At 43.0% G+C, this 15,228-nt stretch overlaps 1 protein-coding gene across 3 annotated transcripts in view; it reads left to right on the top strand.

Moving 5' to 3' along the window:
- Positions 1 to 6,057: 6,057 nt before the first annotated feature.
- Positions 6,058 to 15,228, top strand: part of dennd1b (DENN/MADD domain containing 1B) — a 94,054-nt gene continuing 84,883 nt past the window's right edge. For 2 of the 3 annotated variants that reach the window (XM_025899380.1, XM_005460342.3), the window contains exons 1-2: positions 6,058 to 6,426; positions 6,890 to 6,954. In XM_025899380.1, coding sequence (XP_025755165.1) covers positions 6,949 to 6,954 — 6 coding nt within the window. In that variant the 5' untranslated portion in view covers positions 6,058 to 6,426; positions 6,890 to 6,948. The remainder of the gene's footprint in view (positions 6,427 to 6,889; positions 6,955 to 15,228) is intronic. The other variant, XM_005460343.3, reaches the window with a different exon arrangement.

Here is a 15,228-nt window from a genome sequence, read left to right as displayed (position 1 = left end):
AGACGATATCAGCAGCAACATTTTTTATGTACATATATTTCTTGGGACTACAATTAGCTTTCTATTAAAACCTTTAAAGAACTCATCCATCCAGGTCGTGGAGCCTATCCCCTATGTCTTAGGGAGAGTACACCCTGGACAGGTCTGTGGTGGAATCGAACCCAGGATCTTCTTGCTGTGAGACAACACTACTAACCACTGTGCTGCCCTACATGGAAACTGCCAGCAGATATTTCTGTAGCCATTAACAAAAATGTTTGTCCATACATATACTTCTGTGTGTATATGGGTGGTGAAGCATGCTTTCTTTCTTTCTGTGGTTGCGCTGCAGAACAAACGCAGACAGCTTTCCATAATAATAAAGTAACATGGTGCCTTGGACGGATAACTGCAAGGTTGGTGAGTGGACATTAATGAGTCCTTTCAAGGTTATCCACTGCTGTAAGCCACTACTGATGATGCCCCTGCTCCACAATTATGGGTAATGAAACCTGACAAGTGTCTTTTGACTGACATTGTGGGGTCAATTTACCCTCAGACAAATTACACATCACTGATAAAAATATTTGCACGCACAGCATGGAAGGGAAGACATATTTTAAAAAACCCAAACAAATGATGTATTTTCCAAGGCCCGTTGTTTTCCATCGAAACCTTTTCTATATTTGGCAGATTTGGCGCACACGCTATCATCTCATGCTGTAAAAGCGACCTGATTAATGTAACAGATGCTTTATAAATTTACTTGGCAATAGACTCCAGAATGATTTTATGTTAACTCTGCTGCAGGCTGCATTTACTCCCTGCTGCACCGTCCCAACATGAACCCTGCTTGTCTCTTTTCTTCTACATGACATTTCAATTCAAGAAGATACATCACTCGCTCCTCAGGTAGATGAGGCACGTTTGAAGACGTTCTGTAACAGATTACTGGGATTGCTGAAGGACAGAGAAACAGTGTACTGTCCTTTTTTCAGAAGCAGGAACTCTTAAATGAATATTATCTGGGCATTTATTGTTTTATTGTTCACAAATTTCTGCATTTTTTTAAAAATCACAATGTTATGGCAACAGCCCCACCATGATCATTTCAGACGGATGCCTGAAACAGCATGGCCCAGTCTGCTGCCCTGAAGAGATCTGCCTCTGATCCCGTCACACTCTCAGGGGGAGAGAAGAAGGTATATCGAAGCCACTGGTTCCAGTTTACCATCAGACAAATACTGCTTAAACATGTCTCAAGATTTTAGATAGTAGCATCGAGTTCTGAATTTACTGTGTCATCAAGTGTCAAGGGAGCTGCTCCTTTGACAAGTAAGTGATCGAGTGTGAGGGCTCGTTTTGTTTGAGATTTTACAAGCGAATTAGCTTCAGCTCACGAGGTTTACAGCAGCGAACAAACCCTGTCACATTACAATGAAAATACTGCGAGGTGTACTATTACAGAAGCATGCATTTCCCTTTAAGAGGACAATGACTCATCTCTTTCACAAGCATTGTTTTTAATATAGAGTTCTGGAGAAGATTATGGTGGTCATATAAAAGGATAGGGACTCTACACGGTTTGCTTATATTACCGAGGCACTTGATAGTAGCTTGATAGTAGTTTAACAGTAACATCACTGTGCACTGAGACATTAATATTATTCTATTGCACACACTCCCGTTGCCTAATGTGATTACTGCAAGAAGCACATACTCGTGACACTCTGTAATTATGCAGTTGAAAGTCCAGTCATCGCACCCTCCTCTCCACAGTAACACCAAACCCCACGCTGTACCTGCTGCATTCCAACAAACACTTCAGTGGAGTTGTGGGAGGTGCAAACATGCTCTTTGATGTTCATCACACAGATCAATCGTACAAACAACAGTTTTTACTTCGCTGCTACCACAGAGCGTCAGGTGAACCAGCACCTCCTCCAACACGGAAGAAGTCCTCGTGTGTTCTTAAAAGTCTGCTGCTAGAATCCAGTTTGTATGATGCATTGTTGAAAAAAACACACAAAAGGTATTATAGCTTTTTTTTTTACACATAATCCATCAAACTGGAAAAATGACTGACACATTCATGGCCTGTACAAGTGAGGCAGATGTAATATCTGAAGTAGATTTTTTCATTGTAATCTTAAGTATTAGACCCAAGGAAACAGGGCGATAGATAAAGGCCCTCATCAGGAAGAAGAAAAACCACCAACAGCAACAAACACAAAAGAAACTCACCTTATGAGTAGCCTAACCACAGAAGACAACTACGGTACTTGAGAACAAAATTGTTTCCATAGTTTCGAAAAAAACTTTACATCTAACCAAGTCAGGAAGACTCTGGACGTAACATTGTCAAGGTCTATAATCAAGATGCCTTCAGAAACAGAAATACAGCGAGTAAAAAAATAAGGTTCAAACCAATAGTTAGACTCGAGAACGGCACATAACTGCTCCATTACTTTTCTTTAGTCTTAATTTTTCCAGTTACTTTGGACAGATGAAACAAAGGTTAACCTCTACCACAACAATAGGAGAAATATGGGGACGGAGGGAAACAGCTTGTGCTCTGATGTGTTTATTAATGATTGAAGTAACAGGATGAATTGTGACGTGCAGGGCTTTACTCTCTCTGCTGAGATTCAGACAAATGCTGCAAAACTGACTGAACTCCACATCACAGTGCAGATGGATAAGGATCCAAAACACACTGCAAAAGCAACCTGAGACATTCTCAAGGCAAAGATGACCTTCAGTGTCCAAGTCAAGTCACCTGATCTCAGCCTAATACAGGATTCTATTCAAAACTGAATCCAAGGAGCTCGGAAAGAAAAGCATCTTGAAAACTCAACTTCAAGAAACCCAAAGAAGTCCAGAGACTTTCCAGGTTCCTTAGACTACAATGACCTGGATGATGGAGAACCTTCACAGACACACAAAACTGGATGCAGAGAGACACACAAACAGGAAGCAACATAAACTGGCTGCAGCAAAGGCCTGGCAGAGCATCTCAAGGGAGGAAGTGATGTCTGTGTCTATGGGACTTCAGCAGTCTGCAAAGGATTTTTGTCCAAGTATTAAAAATATTGCTTAAATCTAAAATAATGTTAGTTTTTCTAACCTCTGAACATGTGTATAAAAACGGCTGTGTCATGGTCCTGGCTGTTACCCAGTGTTTTGCGTCTAAATTCTATTTCCTGATTATTGGTTATTCTTGGTTTTCTTCTCTTGATGTTATTTGTTGTTCTGGTTTCTAGTTTAAATCGCCGTCTTCACTGGGTTCCATCTGTTATAGTCTTTCGGTCTGTCTATCAGTGTCAAGTCTTAGTAAATTGTTTCTGGTTTCCTGTTTTACTTTGAAGGTCCATGTCAGTGTATTCAGTTTTACTTCCCTCTGTCTCGTTAGGCCTAATTTCTCCCAGCTGTGTCTCCCTCCTGTTTCCTATTCCCTGATTACTCCACTGTGTATATAAGCCCTGTGTTTTCCTTTGCTCTCTGTCATGTTGTTAATGTTTCCAACCCTCTACATGCTGTGTGTTTGTTGCCTGTTAGTTTCTCAGTTTCAGTCCTTAGTTCCCATGTTCAGAGTTTTGTTTTTGTGAGTTTGATTTTGAGGAGTTTTTTCCAGCAATAAAACTGCGTTTTGAGTTTAACCTCCCGGTTTTGAGTCCTGCTCTTGGGTCCACCTTTCCGGCCTGCCTACCACACAGCCCATCATGACAGGCTGTAATTAAAGTGAATGCAAACCTTGTGTGAAAACATATTAAAACATATTAAACCTGAAAGCCTGAACTTTGGTCACATATTAATTATTTTAGTTAAAATCCACTGTGGTGCTGCACAGACCCAAAAAAGAAAAAACTGTGTAACAAATGGGATGGATGTGGATTTAACTGTATGAGCCAAGGATTCATTTACTCATACGCTGAGTAAGAGTCACCTGTTAATAATCAGGGATCCAGTGTTGTCTGTAAACATTAAAGTTACATGTGCGTAGGTGTCTTGATCTGTGCTCATGTTAGAGTCGGTAGGTTTACCAACAGAGAGCCCCTGGCAAAAAATAGTGAAATAAACCCTGAAGTAAAAGATCGCTGATGCAATGTGATAGCTAATCCAGACATTTTGATGACCATAAACCATAAATCCATACGTCTGCTCCACAGTGTACTCAAAAGATGCAGTTTGTGTTTTTGCATTTCCGGAGGTGGACACATGGACCTGCGTGCAGGAAGGTATGATGAGAATTAGCAGACTGTCATAGGGGTTTGATAAAAATGGTAAAGAGCGCTGAAGGTGTGTTTGCTGATGTAGTTGTTGTAGGAAGTTACAAGCCTGCAGTGCAGATGGTACTGATAACATTAGTTTTTTAATTTTTAACTATTAATTATTCCTGACAGGGTTGCAGGATTAGACTGAACCCAACAGTAAGTGAGCTGTAGGGTTCAGAGTCTGTTTGGATCTTTAGGAGCCATCAGCACAGATTAAGATGTTATCATTGTCACGTTGCTTCTGTAGAGCCCAAACCCACATGCTGCCGTCTGTGCATCGTGTGTGCATCGTGTATGCATCCTGTCACACAGCAGACAACAAATGGCAGCTTCATTATAAGCTTAGAGAACCATGTGATTCTTGTGCTGGACTAAGATACAGCATTTCCGGTGTTATGAACACAGCATGCTAAAGTTTAACAGTGCACGGTGTAATAATAATACAGTAACAGTGCATCCAGTCACTGTATGCATGATGTGGAACAGGTTTATCATATGTAACAAAGGCACAGAGAATTGTCTTCTCAGCTCTCCTGACTGTTTTAGCATTTTTCAGCCAATTGTTTTGGCTTTTGTGGTTTTGGGGTGACTCGTTTTGGTTTAAGTCACTCTTGTCTGCAAATATAGTAAATATGCTGAATAGTCCCAGCTCAGCAATAAGCAGCGCACATTTAGAGAACCAAAATACCTGCAGCTACTACTTCAGTTAGTAGCTTTAGATATGCACAAATAACAATTCAGTCAGGGGCTCCACAGGGATCAGTTCTTGGTCCATTACTCTTTAACCGTTACACGTTCCTGCTCAGTTCTGTCGTAAAGAATCATAATATATTCCACCATGTTGTACTTGTTGTTTCCCTCTGATGATCTAACCCTTGTTCACAAACTAATAAGCACTGATGGCATTAACCGTTGGAGATGTAGAAAGTTTTCATGAACAGAAACAAGACAGAAATATTTGTTATATTTCACATCTCTGTCTGTTCTTATCTCAAACTGATTCAGAGAAACTGGCTCGTGCATTCACATCGAGCAGTTTTGACTACGTTAACGCTCAATTTGAGTCCTTAAACAAAAGTGGAAATATTAACATATTATCAGAGTACTGGACGCACTCCACTGGCTCCCAGTTCAACACAGAATTTGTGGACTAGAATTCCTAATTCACAAAGCTCTCTACAGTCTGGCCCCGCAGTACATCTCTGACTTGCTCACTGTTTATAACCCGATTAGTCATCTCAGGTCATCAGGTGCAGATTTTAACTGTTCCCAGAGTCAGACCTCCGTGCTGAGGGTACTTTCAGGTACTGTGGTCCTGTTCTTGGAAGTAAGCTGCCCGCTGACCTGAGGTCAATTTAAAAACAGACTTTTTTATTCTCTCAGCCTTACATTTATTAACCGTGTGTGTGTTTAACTTGGATTCTATGTCACTGTTTTCATTATCTTAAGGTACTGAAGACTTTTTAAAAATCTTTAAGCACATTTAGTTTGAAATAAAACAAAGACTATTTGTAGGTTATACTATAATCCGTGTTTTGTGTTTTTACAGGTTGGACAAAATCAGCTGTTTTTACATATTTCTACTTTTAGCCGCCCCCAGCGGCTCCTAGGACCGCGCTTTGGGAGCCACAGCTGAAGGCTTCTGCTGCCATTGCTATTGAACTAATAACACGGTCTCGTGGGGAAAACCGTTTAAAAAATAATAATAATAATAATAACGCAAAAATACCAAAACCGTGAATCACACGGCTCAGGCCTGCTGTGTGCATCGCGCTTGTTACTCAGCGTAAGTGGAGGGAGCCGCCGGCGGGCGGACGAGCAGCAGCCGCTCACTGCAGCAGCCAAGGTACTCGTCTGACGCGCTGACGTCACCAAATCTTTGACAGCACTTCCTGGATGGTGTTTGTTGTGGGAAATAGCCGCGGCGGCGCTGAATCGGGGAATTAGGCCACATAAGCGGCAGGAAAGACGGCACCGACTGCCACGATATCGCACCTCCAGGCATGCGGACGCGGCACCTTCCGAGCAGTGTCCGATAAACGCGCAGCAGAGACGGGCTGAGGCTGAAAGAAGGACGAGGTGGAAATACTGTCGGACAGCCCTCAGAGCAAAGCCCCCCCGACAGCACGGAGCTGTCGCGATGTTGTAACTAAACCATGGACAGCAGGATAAAGTAAGAGCTCTCCGAGTCTTTGCGCTCTCTTCTGTCGTTTCTATGCTAAAGGCTAACGCGTGCTTTAGTAACGCTAAACTGGAGCTGCGTGCGTAAATGCGAAGGAATGTCTGGCGTAATTTGAGCCATCATCTCCAGCAGTGGCTTTAACAGCGAGGCCAGCTGGCTGCTCAGCATTTGGGTCAGTCTGTCGGCGTGTCTGCTAGCTGACCACCAATTAGCAGCTAGCCGAGCAGGCGGACACCGGTCGCTCGGTGCCGTGAGCGAGCGGTGTCCCGTGACCTGAGCTCGATAACGTTAGAGATCAAAGAGCCCGTCTTTCTTTCAATCCAGAGCTCTGATGGCACAAGTGGGTACAGGTCCGCGTGATGCATACCTGTGCGCACTTGTCGCCCGAGCTTGTGGATGTAACACCTGCTTTTACCCCCTCACCTCTCAGTAAACACTGTTTCATTCTTTTCAGGGAGAATCCAGACAGAACATTTGATCTGGTTGTACAGGTGGCGTGTCCAGCATCTGAAAATGAGGGTAGGTGATCTTCCATTTATATCTTTCAGTCTGTGTGTGCACAACTTATTAATAAAACTTTAATGTTGTGCGTGATTCATAGAGCTGTGATCAAATTATCAGTCTATTAATTTCCTGTTTAACTACATAAATGAACTGGCTTACTTATTTGTTCCCTTTCTGCTGAGTTCATGAAAGCGTGTGGTGGCATTTCGTGGACAGCTTCTAACCTTAAACCATTCAGTTTGAACAGTCGTTGAATGTGTCTGGACCAAAATGCCTCAGTGAATCTTTTGCTCATTTCTGTAAGAAAGAAGCATTTTTGGTTTCCAGCAACTGAGAGGACGAGTATGCCTTTTGATTTCCTAACTTAATAAACGCATGCAGGATGCACATTTGCACTGCTCCAATGAAGCTCAGGTATACTGCATTTTATCTGAATGCTGTTTCCCCCAGCTCTATCACTAAATACATAAATGGAAGTGAAAGTTTGCTTTTAGGGTCTTCCTCAATAGTCTTCTTTCACTTGCAGATTCCTTTTTTTTTGACTCAGTAGCCTTTAAACTGTTCCAGCTCTTCTGTCTGCTAATCTTTGGATCGCTGCGTCTCGTGCCGACCCTAACGCCTCTTGAGACAGTCAAATGTGCAGACTCTTGTGAAGTAACAGATACTGTGGGATAATGGAACAAGAAATTAGAAATGGTGTGTGGGCTCATGCAAAGAGACGACCTTAGCAGCATTGGAAAATGAGAATTCATGGTCATTTCACCGACATGTGACAAAGTCATCTTGCGGTTTCTGATATAGACGTTTTTTCCTCCGTTTGTAACATCAGTAATTGTAACGCAGTGAGGATGCCGTGTGTGATGGGGGTAGTTTGTAAATACACTGGAGTAACAGCAGGCACCACAGGACTTGACTCCTGCATGAGTCCAGACTTGAACAATGAGGGTGCTCATTATGGTTTTGGTTTTATGTGATTCAGAGTTTAGTCTGTCAAGATCTTAAGGACGAGAGAAGGTCATGACCCAGTTTGGCTGTAAAAGTGAAACTGGGAGTAGCTGTTAGCAGCTGTAATATCGTACTGTTAGCGTCGTACAGTCTTCATTTATTTGGCAGATTGGTGAACTCGTGCTCAGGCAAATGTAGGCATTTTTCTGGCAACCGTGACCCCACAAGGATTGTTTGGAGAAAGATCGTGCTTGGGTCAGCAGGCTGCATTAGCTGTTCGGCTCTCTGCAGCGGTCAGACATTCCTGCAGTGGAGGCCGGGACTATCCTGGGAAATGACTGCAGCCGCTGAAGAACAACATCGTTTTCTACCTTTTTCTGAACATGGGAAATCGAGTAACCCGTGCTTCATATCCAGTGTTGCTTATAAGTCAGCTATCACATAAGCGTATTTTAGCTACATGTTACGCCTGCTGTCCTCGTCTGCTGCTCGGTGCTGACTTGAAAGAGGTGCTATTGGATGGTTCACGTGTGCAGCCGCCGAGCTGACCGGAGCAGACTGAAAGTTGCCCTTGGATCAAATTCTCATATTGGATTTTAAAACCAAGCTCATAAACCACTAGCACGCTCTGTAATAACCAACTTCCTCTCCATATGATCTGGGGTTGGGCTCATATCCGCACCCCCTGCTCCCTGGAGCGGAGCCACAGAGCTGCGTGTGCACGCCGCGGCTTCGATGAGACGTAGATACTGTGCTGAGGTTTGGTACGACATAAGAACAGCCCCCGTTGGAGAAGTCGCCGTGACGTTAATGTGTCCTGTCTGCCAGGCGGGACTCGTGTTTGCGGTTGTTTTACGTTTCTTTTTAAAAGAAGCAGTTTCAGACGACCATATGAGGAATGAGTCACTTCTCCCCTGATTCTCACCAATTTCCCTTTCTTTGACTTGGCTTTCGGTGAAGCGAGCGTGAAAGAAAACGCTTTGCAAAGGTTACAGCTGTTTCAGAACGGTCTATTGTTTTACTGGCGTGTCAATATTCTATATGTATTCCTGCGAGAAGCCCTGACATATGAGATTCTCCTTCCTCTGGAGCTGAGTGAGTTAATGCTGTGACTCACAACAAACGGGCTCTGGCCACGCTGTGAAACAACACACTCGCTCGCCACAGGCTAGAGCTGTTTTTCCTGCAACCAAATATTAGGTACTTTGCCAAAGAGTGCCACTTCACATTCACACATAATCTTCCAACTGCCTCACATAGACACATAAACAAAAATGCAGTCATGATAGACTATAATTAAATTGTCATAGCAACATGATGTAGAACGTGCGAATGTTTGCAGAAGTGGAGGAGGGTTTAAGTTTCCTTGTGCTGTTCTCACATCTCCTCCACAGTTTAGGGAATACAAGTTTAATTTTAGATGGATTTTTTGGCTGGATTTCAGTTGTTGTGTGCACGCCCTCTTCCAGCAGTTTGGTTTCCACTCAAATGCTTTCAGGCGACTAAGGAGGAGTCCCCTTTGAGTGAGTAAAGAGCCTGTGTGAGTTTTGCTGATGCTGCATCACTGTTGTGCCACTTTTCACCACATCCTGGTCCTGCAGGTTTGAAACCAGATCCATGTGCGGCAGCGTTACCCCTGCAGTGTTAAAAGCAGCGTCCTTTTGTTGCTTTCAGTCATGTTTGAAAGTGCAGGTAAAATTAGCTCAGACCTTTTGATAGTTGGTCAGTGTGTCTACCCTTAAACTTCCTGTGTTAACTGTGTTTCACACCTCCTGCAGTCAGCACTGTGCAAAAAGCCAACACCCACATGCTTAAAGAAAAGCTTAACCTGTCTTTAGTTTTCTCATGATGACGTTCCTCAGTGTGCCTTTGTGGAGAATAAACATTTATTAGTTGGCAGCTAATTATTTTTAATTAGATATATTTCTCAAAGGCTGACATTTGAGATCTGTGTGACGTCGTTAGTTCTTATGTGAATATAAGTAACCAACACTGTAACAACTTTGATGGCTCAAAGGCATCGACTTAGAAAACCTTTGTCTGAATCAGCAGTGCAGACCACATAAAGGGTTACTAAACCTTAATGATTGTGTTAATGAGACAAACTTAAGTAACCAACCTGCAACTTTTCCATTAACCAGTTAACGTGTGCTGCTTCTGTGTTATGTGGTAATTTGTGGGGTTTGGACTTTATTCACTGTAAGCATGAATTAGGATTTGTTTAAATGTTCCCTCCAAGAGAACCCCAAACCAAATGATAGCAGATTAGGTCAGCTGGTCTTTAACTCTAACTCGCCAGCATCTGACCGAGTCCATCTAACAAAGAGTCTGTCAGATGTTTCCCTTCTGTGACTGCTAATGATGAATGACTTTCACTTCCTTCCTGTTGTTATTCCTTTTACGTTTTGAAAGATCAGTCTATTGCAGTTTCAACAACACGGGTCGGAGATCGTTACAGAAACAATAATAGCAGGTTTGATATTTCAGGGGGACGTACTCAGAAATCATCTGTCACCTGTAAACACATTATTGTGGTGCAGGCTCTTTGTTTCTTGAACATTAATGTTGTGGACAGGCTTGTTTAGGAACAACAGTGTTCTTACTTGTCCATTTATTGCTTTAGTGAAAGCCAGTGTTTATGTTTGACTTGTGTGTAGCTGTCATATTTAACACACTTTAGTCAGTCGATGGCGATCCGCCTGTCTGAAGCACACCGAGATTCAGACTCCTGTTTCCGTAAAGTGGGTTTGATCAATACACCAGAATTAAAGTATTGGTAATCTATAGTTAATAGTAGGGATGTCACCATACCAGAAGCTTGGTCCCAGTACCAGTAGAACATACTTAACCAATTCAATACCAAAACAAAATGATCATCCCGTGTACTTAAATATAAGCTCCTAAAATAAAAGCACATTGTGAAACACTGACATGGTGGCAGATCATTTATTTAAAGTGTTGACTTTATATTTTGTTGATGAGACGTGGATTGAAATGTTAGGATGGTTGCCATGTAGCCTGCTCATGTCGCACTGTTACGCTGTGTTAGCATAAGCGTTAATGTTAGCCACTGCAAACATTTCAGCCAATGGAACAAAAGCTGGTTTCACAACAGCGGTGCCAGCTTCTCAAAAATAAATATGGTGACCTGACATTAGAAGAATAATACTTTGGATGTTATTACTGCGGAATGAACAGACTCTGAATTAAATTAAATTTTATTTATACAGCGCCAAATCACAACAACAGTCGCCTCAAGGCATTTTATAGTGTAAGGTACACCCAACAAAAAAACCCAACAATCATATGACCCCCTATGAGCAAGCACTTTGGCGACAGTGGGAAGGAAAAACTCCCTTTTAACAGGAAGAAACCTCCGGCAGAACCAGGCTCAGGGAGGGGCGGGGCCATCTGCTGCAACCGGTTGGGGTGACTCATGGGGTGAATTCATTGAACTGATATTAACGCTCCTCCCTGAGCCTGTCGGAGGTTTCTTCCTGTTAAAAGGGAGTTTTTCCTTCCCACTGTCGCCAAAGTGCTTGCTCATAGGGGGTCATATGACTGTTGGGTTTTTCTCTGTGTCTATTATTGTAGGGTCTACCTTACAATATAAAACGCCTTGAGGCGACTGTTGTTGTGATTTGGCGCTATTTAAATAAAATTGAATTGAATGAATCCATACGTAACATATTGACTCAGAAAGGCCAAAAATACTGCACATACTGTTTGATCATGCCTGCTGTTGGTCTTGCAGGCGCCACACAAACAATGTTTCATTAGCTGTTATGCATAAAGCCTCCCATACCTACCTGTGGTTGCCAATGTGGGATTAAAAAGTGTCCCTTCAAGGATGGGGGTGTAGTGTAGGCCCATTTGTTATTTTTAATTGTTTGAATATTGTGTAGCCCTCTGCTAAATAAATAAAGAGCAACAGAACAAGAAGACAGTTTGATAAACTGCAGTTTAAAAAAAGCTAATTAATCTCCCAATTTTGTGTTTAAAAAATGGCAAATGTCGTTTCTGTGACATAAACTTTGTTATTTAGCAAGTCTCTGATGATTGATCGGGTATTAAGCTGGAAATATGATTCAGGAAGCTGCCTAAAATTGGCATGCCTAAGCATCGTGAAAGATAATGCAAAGGCAACACGGGTCAGTACATTTTATCACTTTGTTTTTCAGCTGGCAGCAGACCAGTCTAAGATGTGCGCTGGGCTTATTTCTCTGTTGTGCTCACAGAGATCAGTTATAACTACAAGGATCTGTGATGTCCGGCCAGCGCAGCCATTTAGTCACCGTGAACGTCACAGGCTTTGTTGCTATTGATACCTAACCTTTCCTGTCGCCCTAAAATAAAGTCTGACTCACTGCTATTTAGATCACGTTTGTGTGTGAATAAGAAGAATGGCGCTAATTTGTAAGTGTGGCGCTTAAAGCATGTTATTTAGAATAATTAACTCTGCCAGTGTTTCCAGTGTGTCCTGTTGGACTGGCTCCCAGTTATTAATCCCAAGGGTGGACTGGTTTTTCTTTTCCTTTTTTTTGCCTGTTTTTTTTCTTCTTTTTTTTTTTTGGCAAATGCTGGTAACAACGTAACAGCAGTAGTTAGTTGGGGTAGTCCACTGCCCTACAAGTGAAATTATAGGAAAAAATCAAAGATGCTTCAACTATCAGTCTCCTTAACAAATGCATCAGTAAATCTAAAGAGCCTCAGCATTCCCCAACAGAAGTGCTGTTTAGCAAAAGAAGACAGAAAGCTGACAATGATGGCAGTGTTTGCAGGACTTGGCTCAACGCTTGGATGTGTGGATAGATGACAGATACTGGTCCTGGTCCACGGAGACCTGGCCTCCCTGTTCAGCCTCAGCTCAGTTCCGCTTAGCTCTGTTGGCTCGCTGCTCTGTGGATGCTCAGGCTGTGAGCAGGCGTCGCCTAAGAGCGTGACTGGCATGCTAGCTACTAGCGGCCCTGGCTACATAAAGCCATATTGATGTGCTTCCAAGATGCTGCCAAAGCTAGCAGATGACGCTAATGCTGCCAAGGCAGTAGGTGGGGACAGATGCTACCTGTCCTCGCCCGCTCCCTCCAGCCAGATTGTTCCCACTAACAAAGCAATAAACTTAATAGATCAGCATATCAGTTTTACAGCAACATTCATGCTGCGATTAGGGGAACGATTTACTATTTAAAACAAAACGCAGAGGAAAGATTGAAGGAAGGCTGCAGTGATGCACGGAGGTCTTTTATTTTGAAACGCTCCTGTTTATTCTCTCTGTTCGATAAACTACAACCTATTTTCTGTCTGCACTGTTTCCACAGTTCAAAAACTGCGGCCTCCAAATTGTGAGTGAATTTATGAATGAATATTTGTGACTGTTTCCCAAAAACCTGCCGATAGACTGACGTCTTCTGCAATCTGTGAAGCATGAGATGCTCTGCCCTTGGAGGATGGATGAAAGCACTTTTTGTGATCTTGTTTCCATGTTTGTGCCTGTCAGTTGTATACCTTTGAGCAAGTGTCTCTTTTTGTCTGAGATAAGTGACAGGTTTCAGTGTTCAGCATAGCTTCCTGCCAGTGTTAAAATATGCTGCAGGAGGACTGCGAATGCGCTGATTTTCGGGGACTCTGAGGGTTTTTAAGAAATGTAAGGTGTAGCGTGCAGCCTGATGGCTTTACTTTGTCCAATTATGAAAAGTAAGTTTTATTCTACGTAATGGGAACTTTTTCGCTGAGATCCGAAGGTCTCACGGCGTCCCCTGTTAGTCATCGCTCCGCCTCTCTCTCCGCTGTAGCGCCCTCGAGCAGCACTGTAATGTTCATTTCTTTCCTTTGCCTTTCACTCCTTCCCACTTCCACCCTTCAATATTCACAGAGCCAAACTCCCGTGTCATCGAACTTTTAGAAAAGGTTGAACACCGACATTCGACAAAATGTCAGAATTGCTCCTTGACCCAGGCTTTGTGAGTTCTGAAGTTTGATTGGATACCAGCTGTGTGTCGAGTTTGCAGCGGGCTCACACTCAGACGGGAGGCCATTGGAGTACTAACAGATGCCATGGCAGCAAGGAGGGTGTTGATTGATCATTAGAGAGGCCACACTCCTCCACTCACACTCCTGAGAGGACCCTAGGGTCTCACACTTTGTTTATCTCTCAGCCTTTCTCCCTTTCTCTCTCGTCTCACCCTCATGACTTTGGTAAATTGGCTCTTTTTACACAGAATATTCAAACTCTTTGTTATCTTTGATCCGTTTCCTGCTGGCAGCGGCACCGGCTCGGGTGCTAATGCGGGTTGTCCGCTAATCACAGGGTTATTCGTTCGATCCCTGGCCCCTCCACGTATGCTCGGGTGTGACACTAAACCCCAGTTTTGCATGGCGTGAGTCCCTCGACTTCCTCGACTTTATCGAGCCTATTCAGGTTGAAGTTGGTGCTGGTTGTGATGCATCCTGTTCTTTATTATATTAGCAGCAGTAACAGGTGCATGAGTGTTTTAACTGTTTTACTGCATCATCATTAAGTTGGATGAAATGGAGGCGTATGTAGTAAAAAATACTAAGAATAAGCAGTTTAGATATGAAAGGCTGGCTCCGTGGGTCTGCACGACAACGCTGATACACACTGAGCTGTAACGTGTCAGTAAGACTCGCTTGTATTTAGATTTCTGGTTATATATGACAACAGAGGCTTCACTGTTTTGGTCAGCGCTCTGCTGCTTTGCTCTGGAGTCATTTGTCGCTCAGCCACGATGTAATGGCCTGCTTCCAGCTCTTTTCGTATTGTTTCCCATAATTTCTCCCCAGGTCACAACACCAATGGATTGTCAAACCAGAAGTATCTATGTTTGGTGGGCGTAAGTGGTTTTGGCTGTGATCGTGACCTACGAATATTACACTTCATTTTTTATGGGAGCAAAACTGAACATTATCTGCAAAAAGAAAAAACCCCTTTGGTACTTTGGTGTGCTTTTGTTAATCAGAAGTTGCTGGTCTGGCAGCAGGACAGTGAGGTCTCCTCGTGTGGAGACCAAACTGTGGTTGTTCTCTGCTCATTCTCTCTAACACTGGTGCATTTTTCAAGCCCATGTGTTTTAAAGGTGTCGTTCTCAGCTTTTCTGTGAGATCACACCGTTGCTTTTATGGTCATTAAAAAGTTTCAGTCCTTCTCTTTCTGACTCTGGTCGTCTCTTGTTTTCACCGGGACAGACGGACCCTACAAAGAGTCATTTACAAGTTTTAAAGTGACGCCGTATCACCGGGCTACACACATGGCACCGATCCATGCATCATCTTAACTGCTGTTTCTTTAAAATAGAGTCTTTTTGGCTAAAGTGTGAAGAACTGGGG

The sequence above is a fragment of the Oreochromis niloticus genome, linkage group LG17 (assembly GCF_001858045.2).
Source record: "Oreochromis niloticus isolate F11D_XX linkage group LG17, O_niloticus_UMD_NMBU, whole genome shotgun sequence".
In the NCBI taxonomy this organism is placed as follows: Eukaryota; Metazoa; Chordata; class Actinopteri; order Cichliformes; family Cichlidae; genus Oreochromis; species Oreochromis niloticus.
The sequence above is the reverse complement of the archived record's forward strand: the minus strand, read 5'-3'. Positions and strand labels throughout refer to the sequence as shown.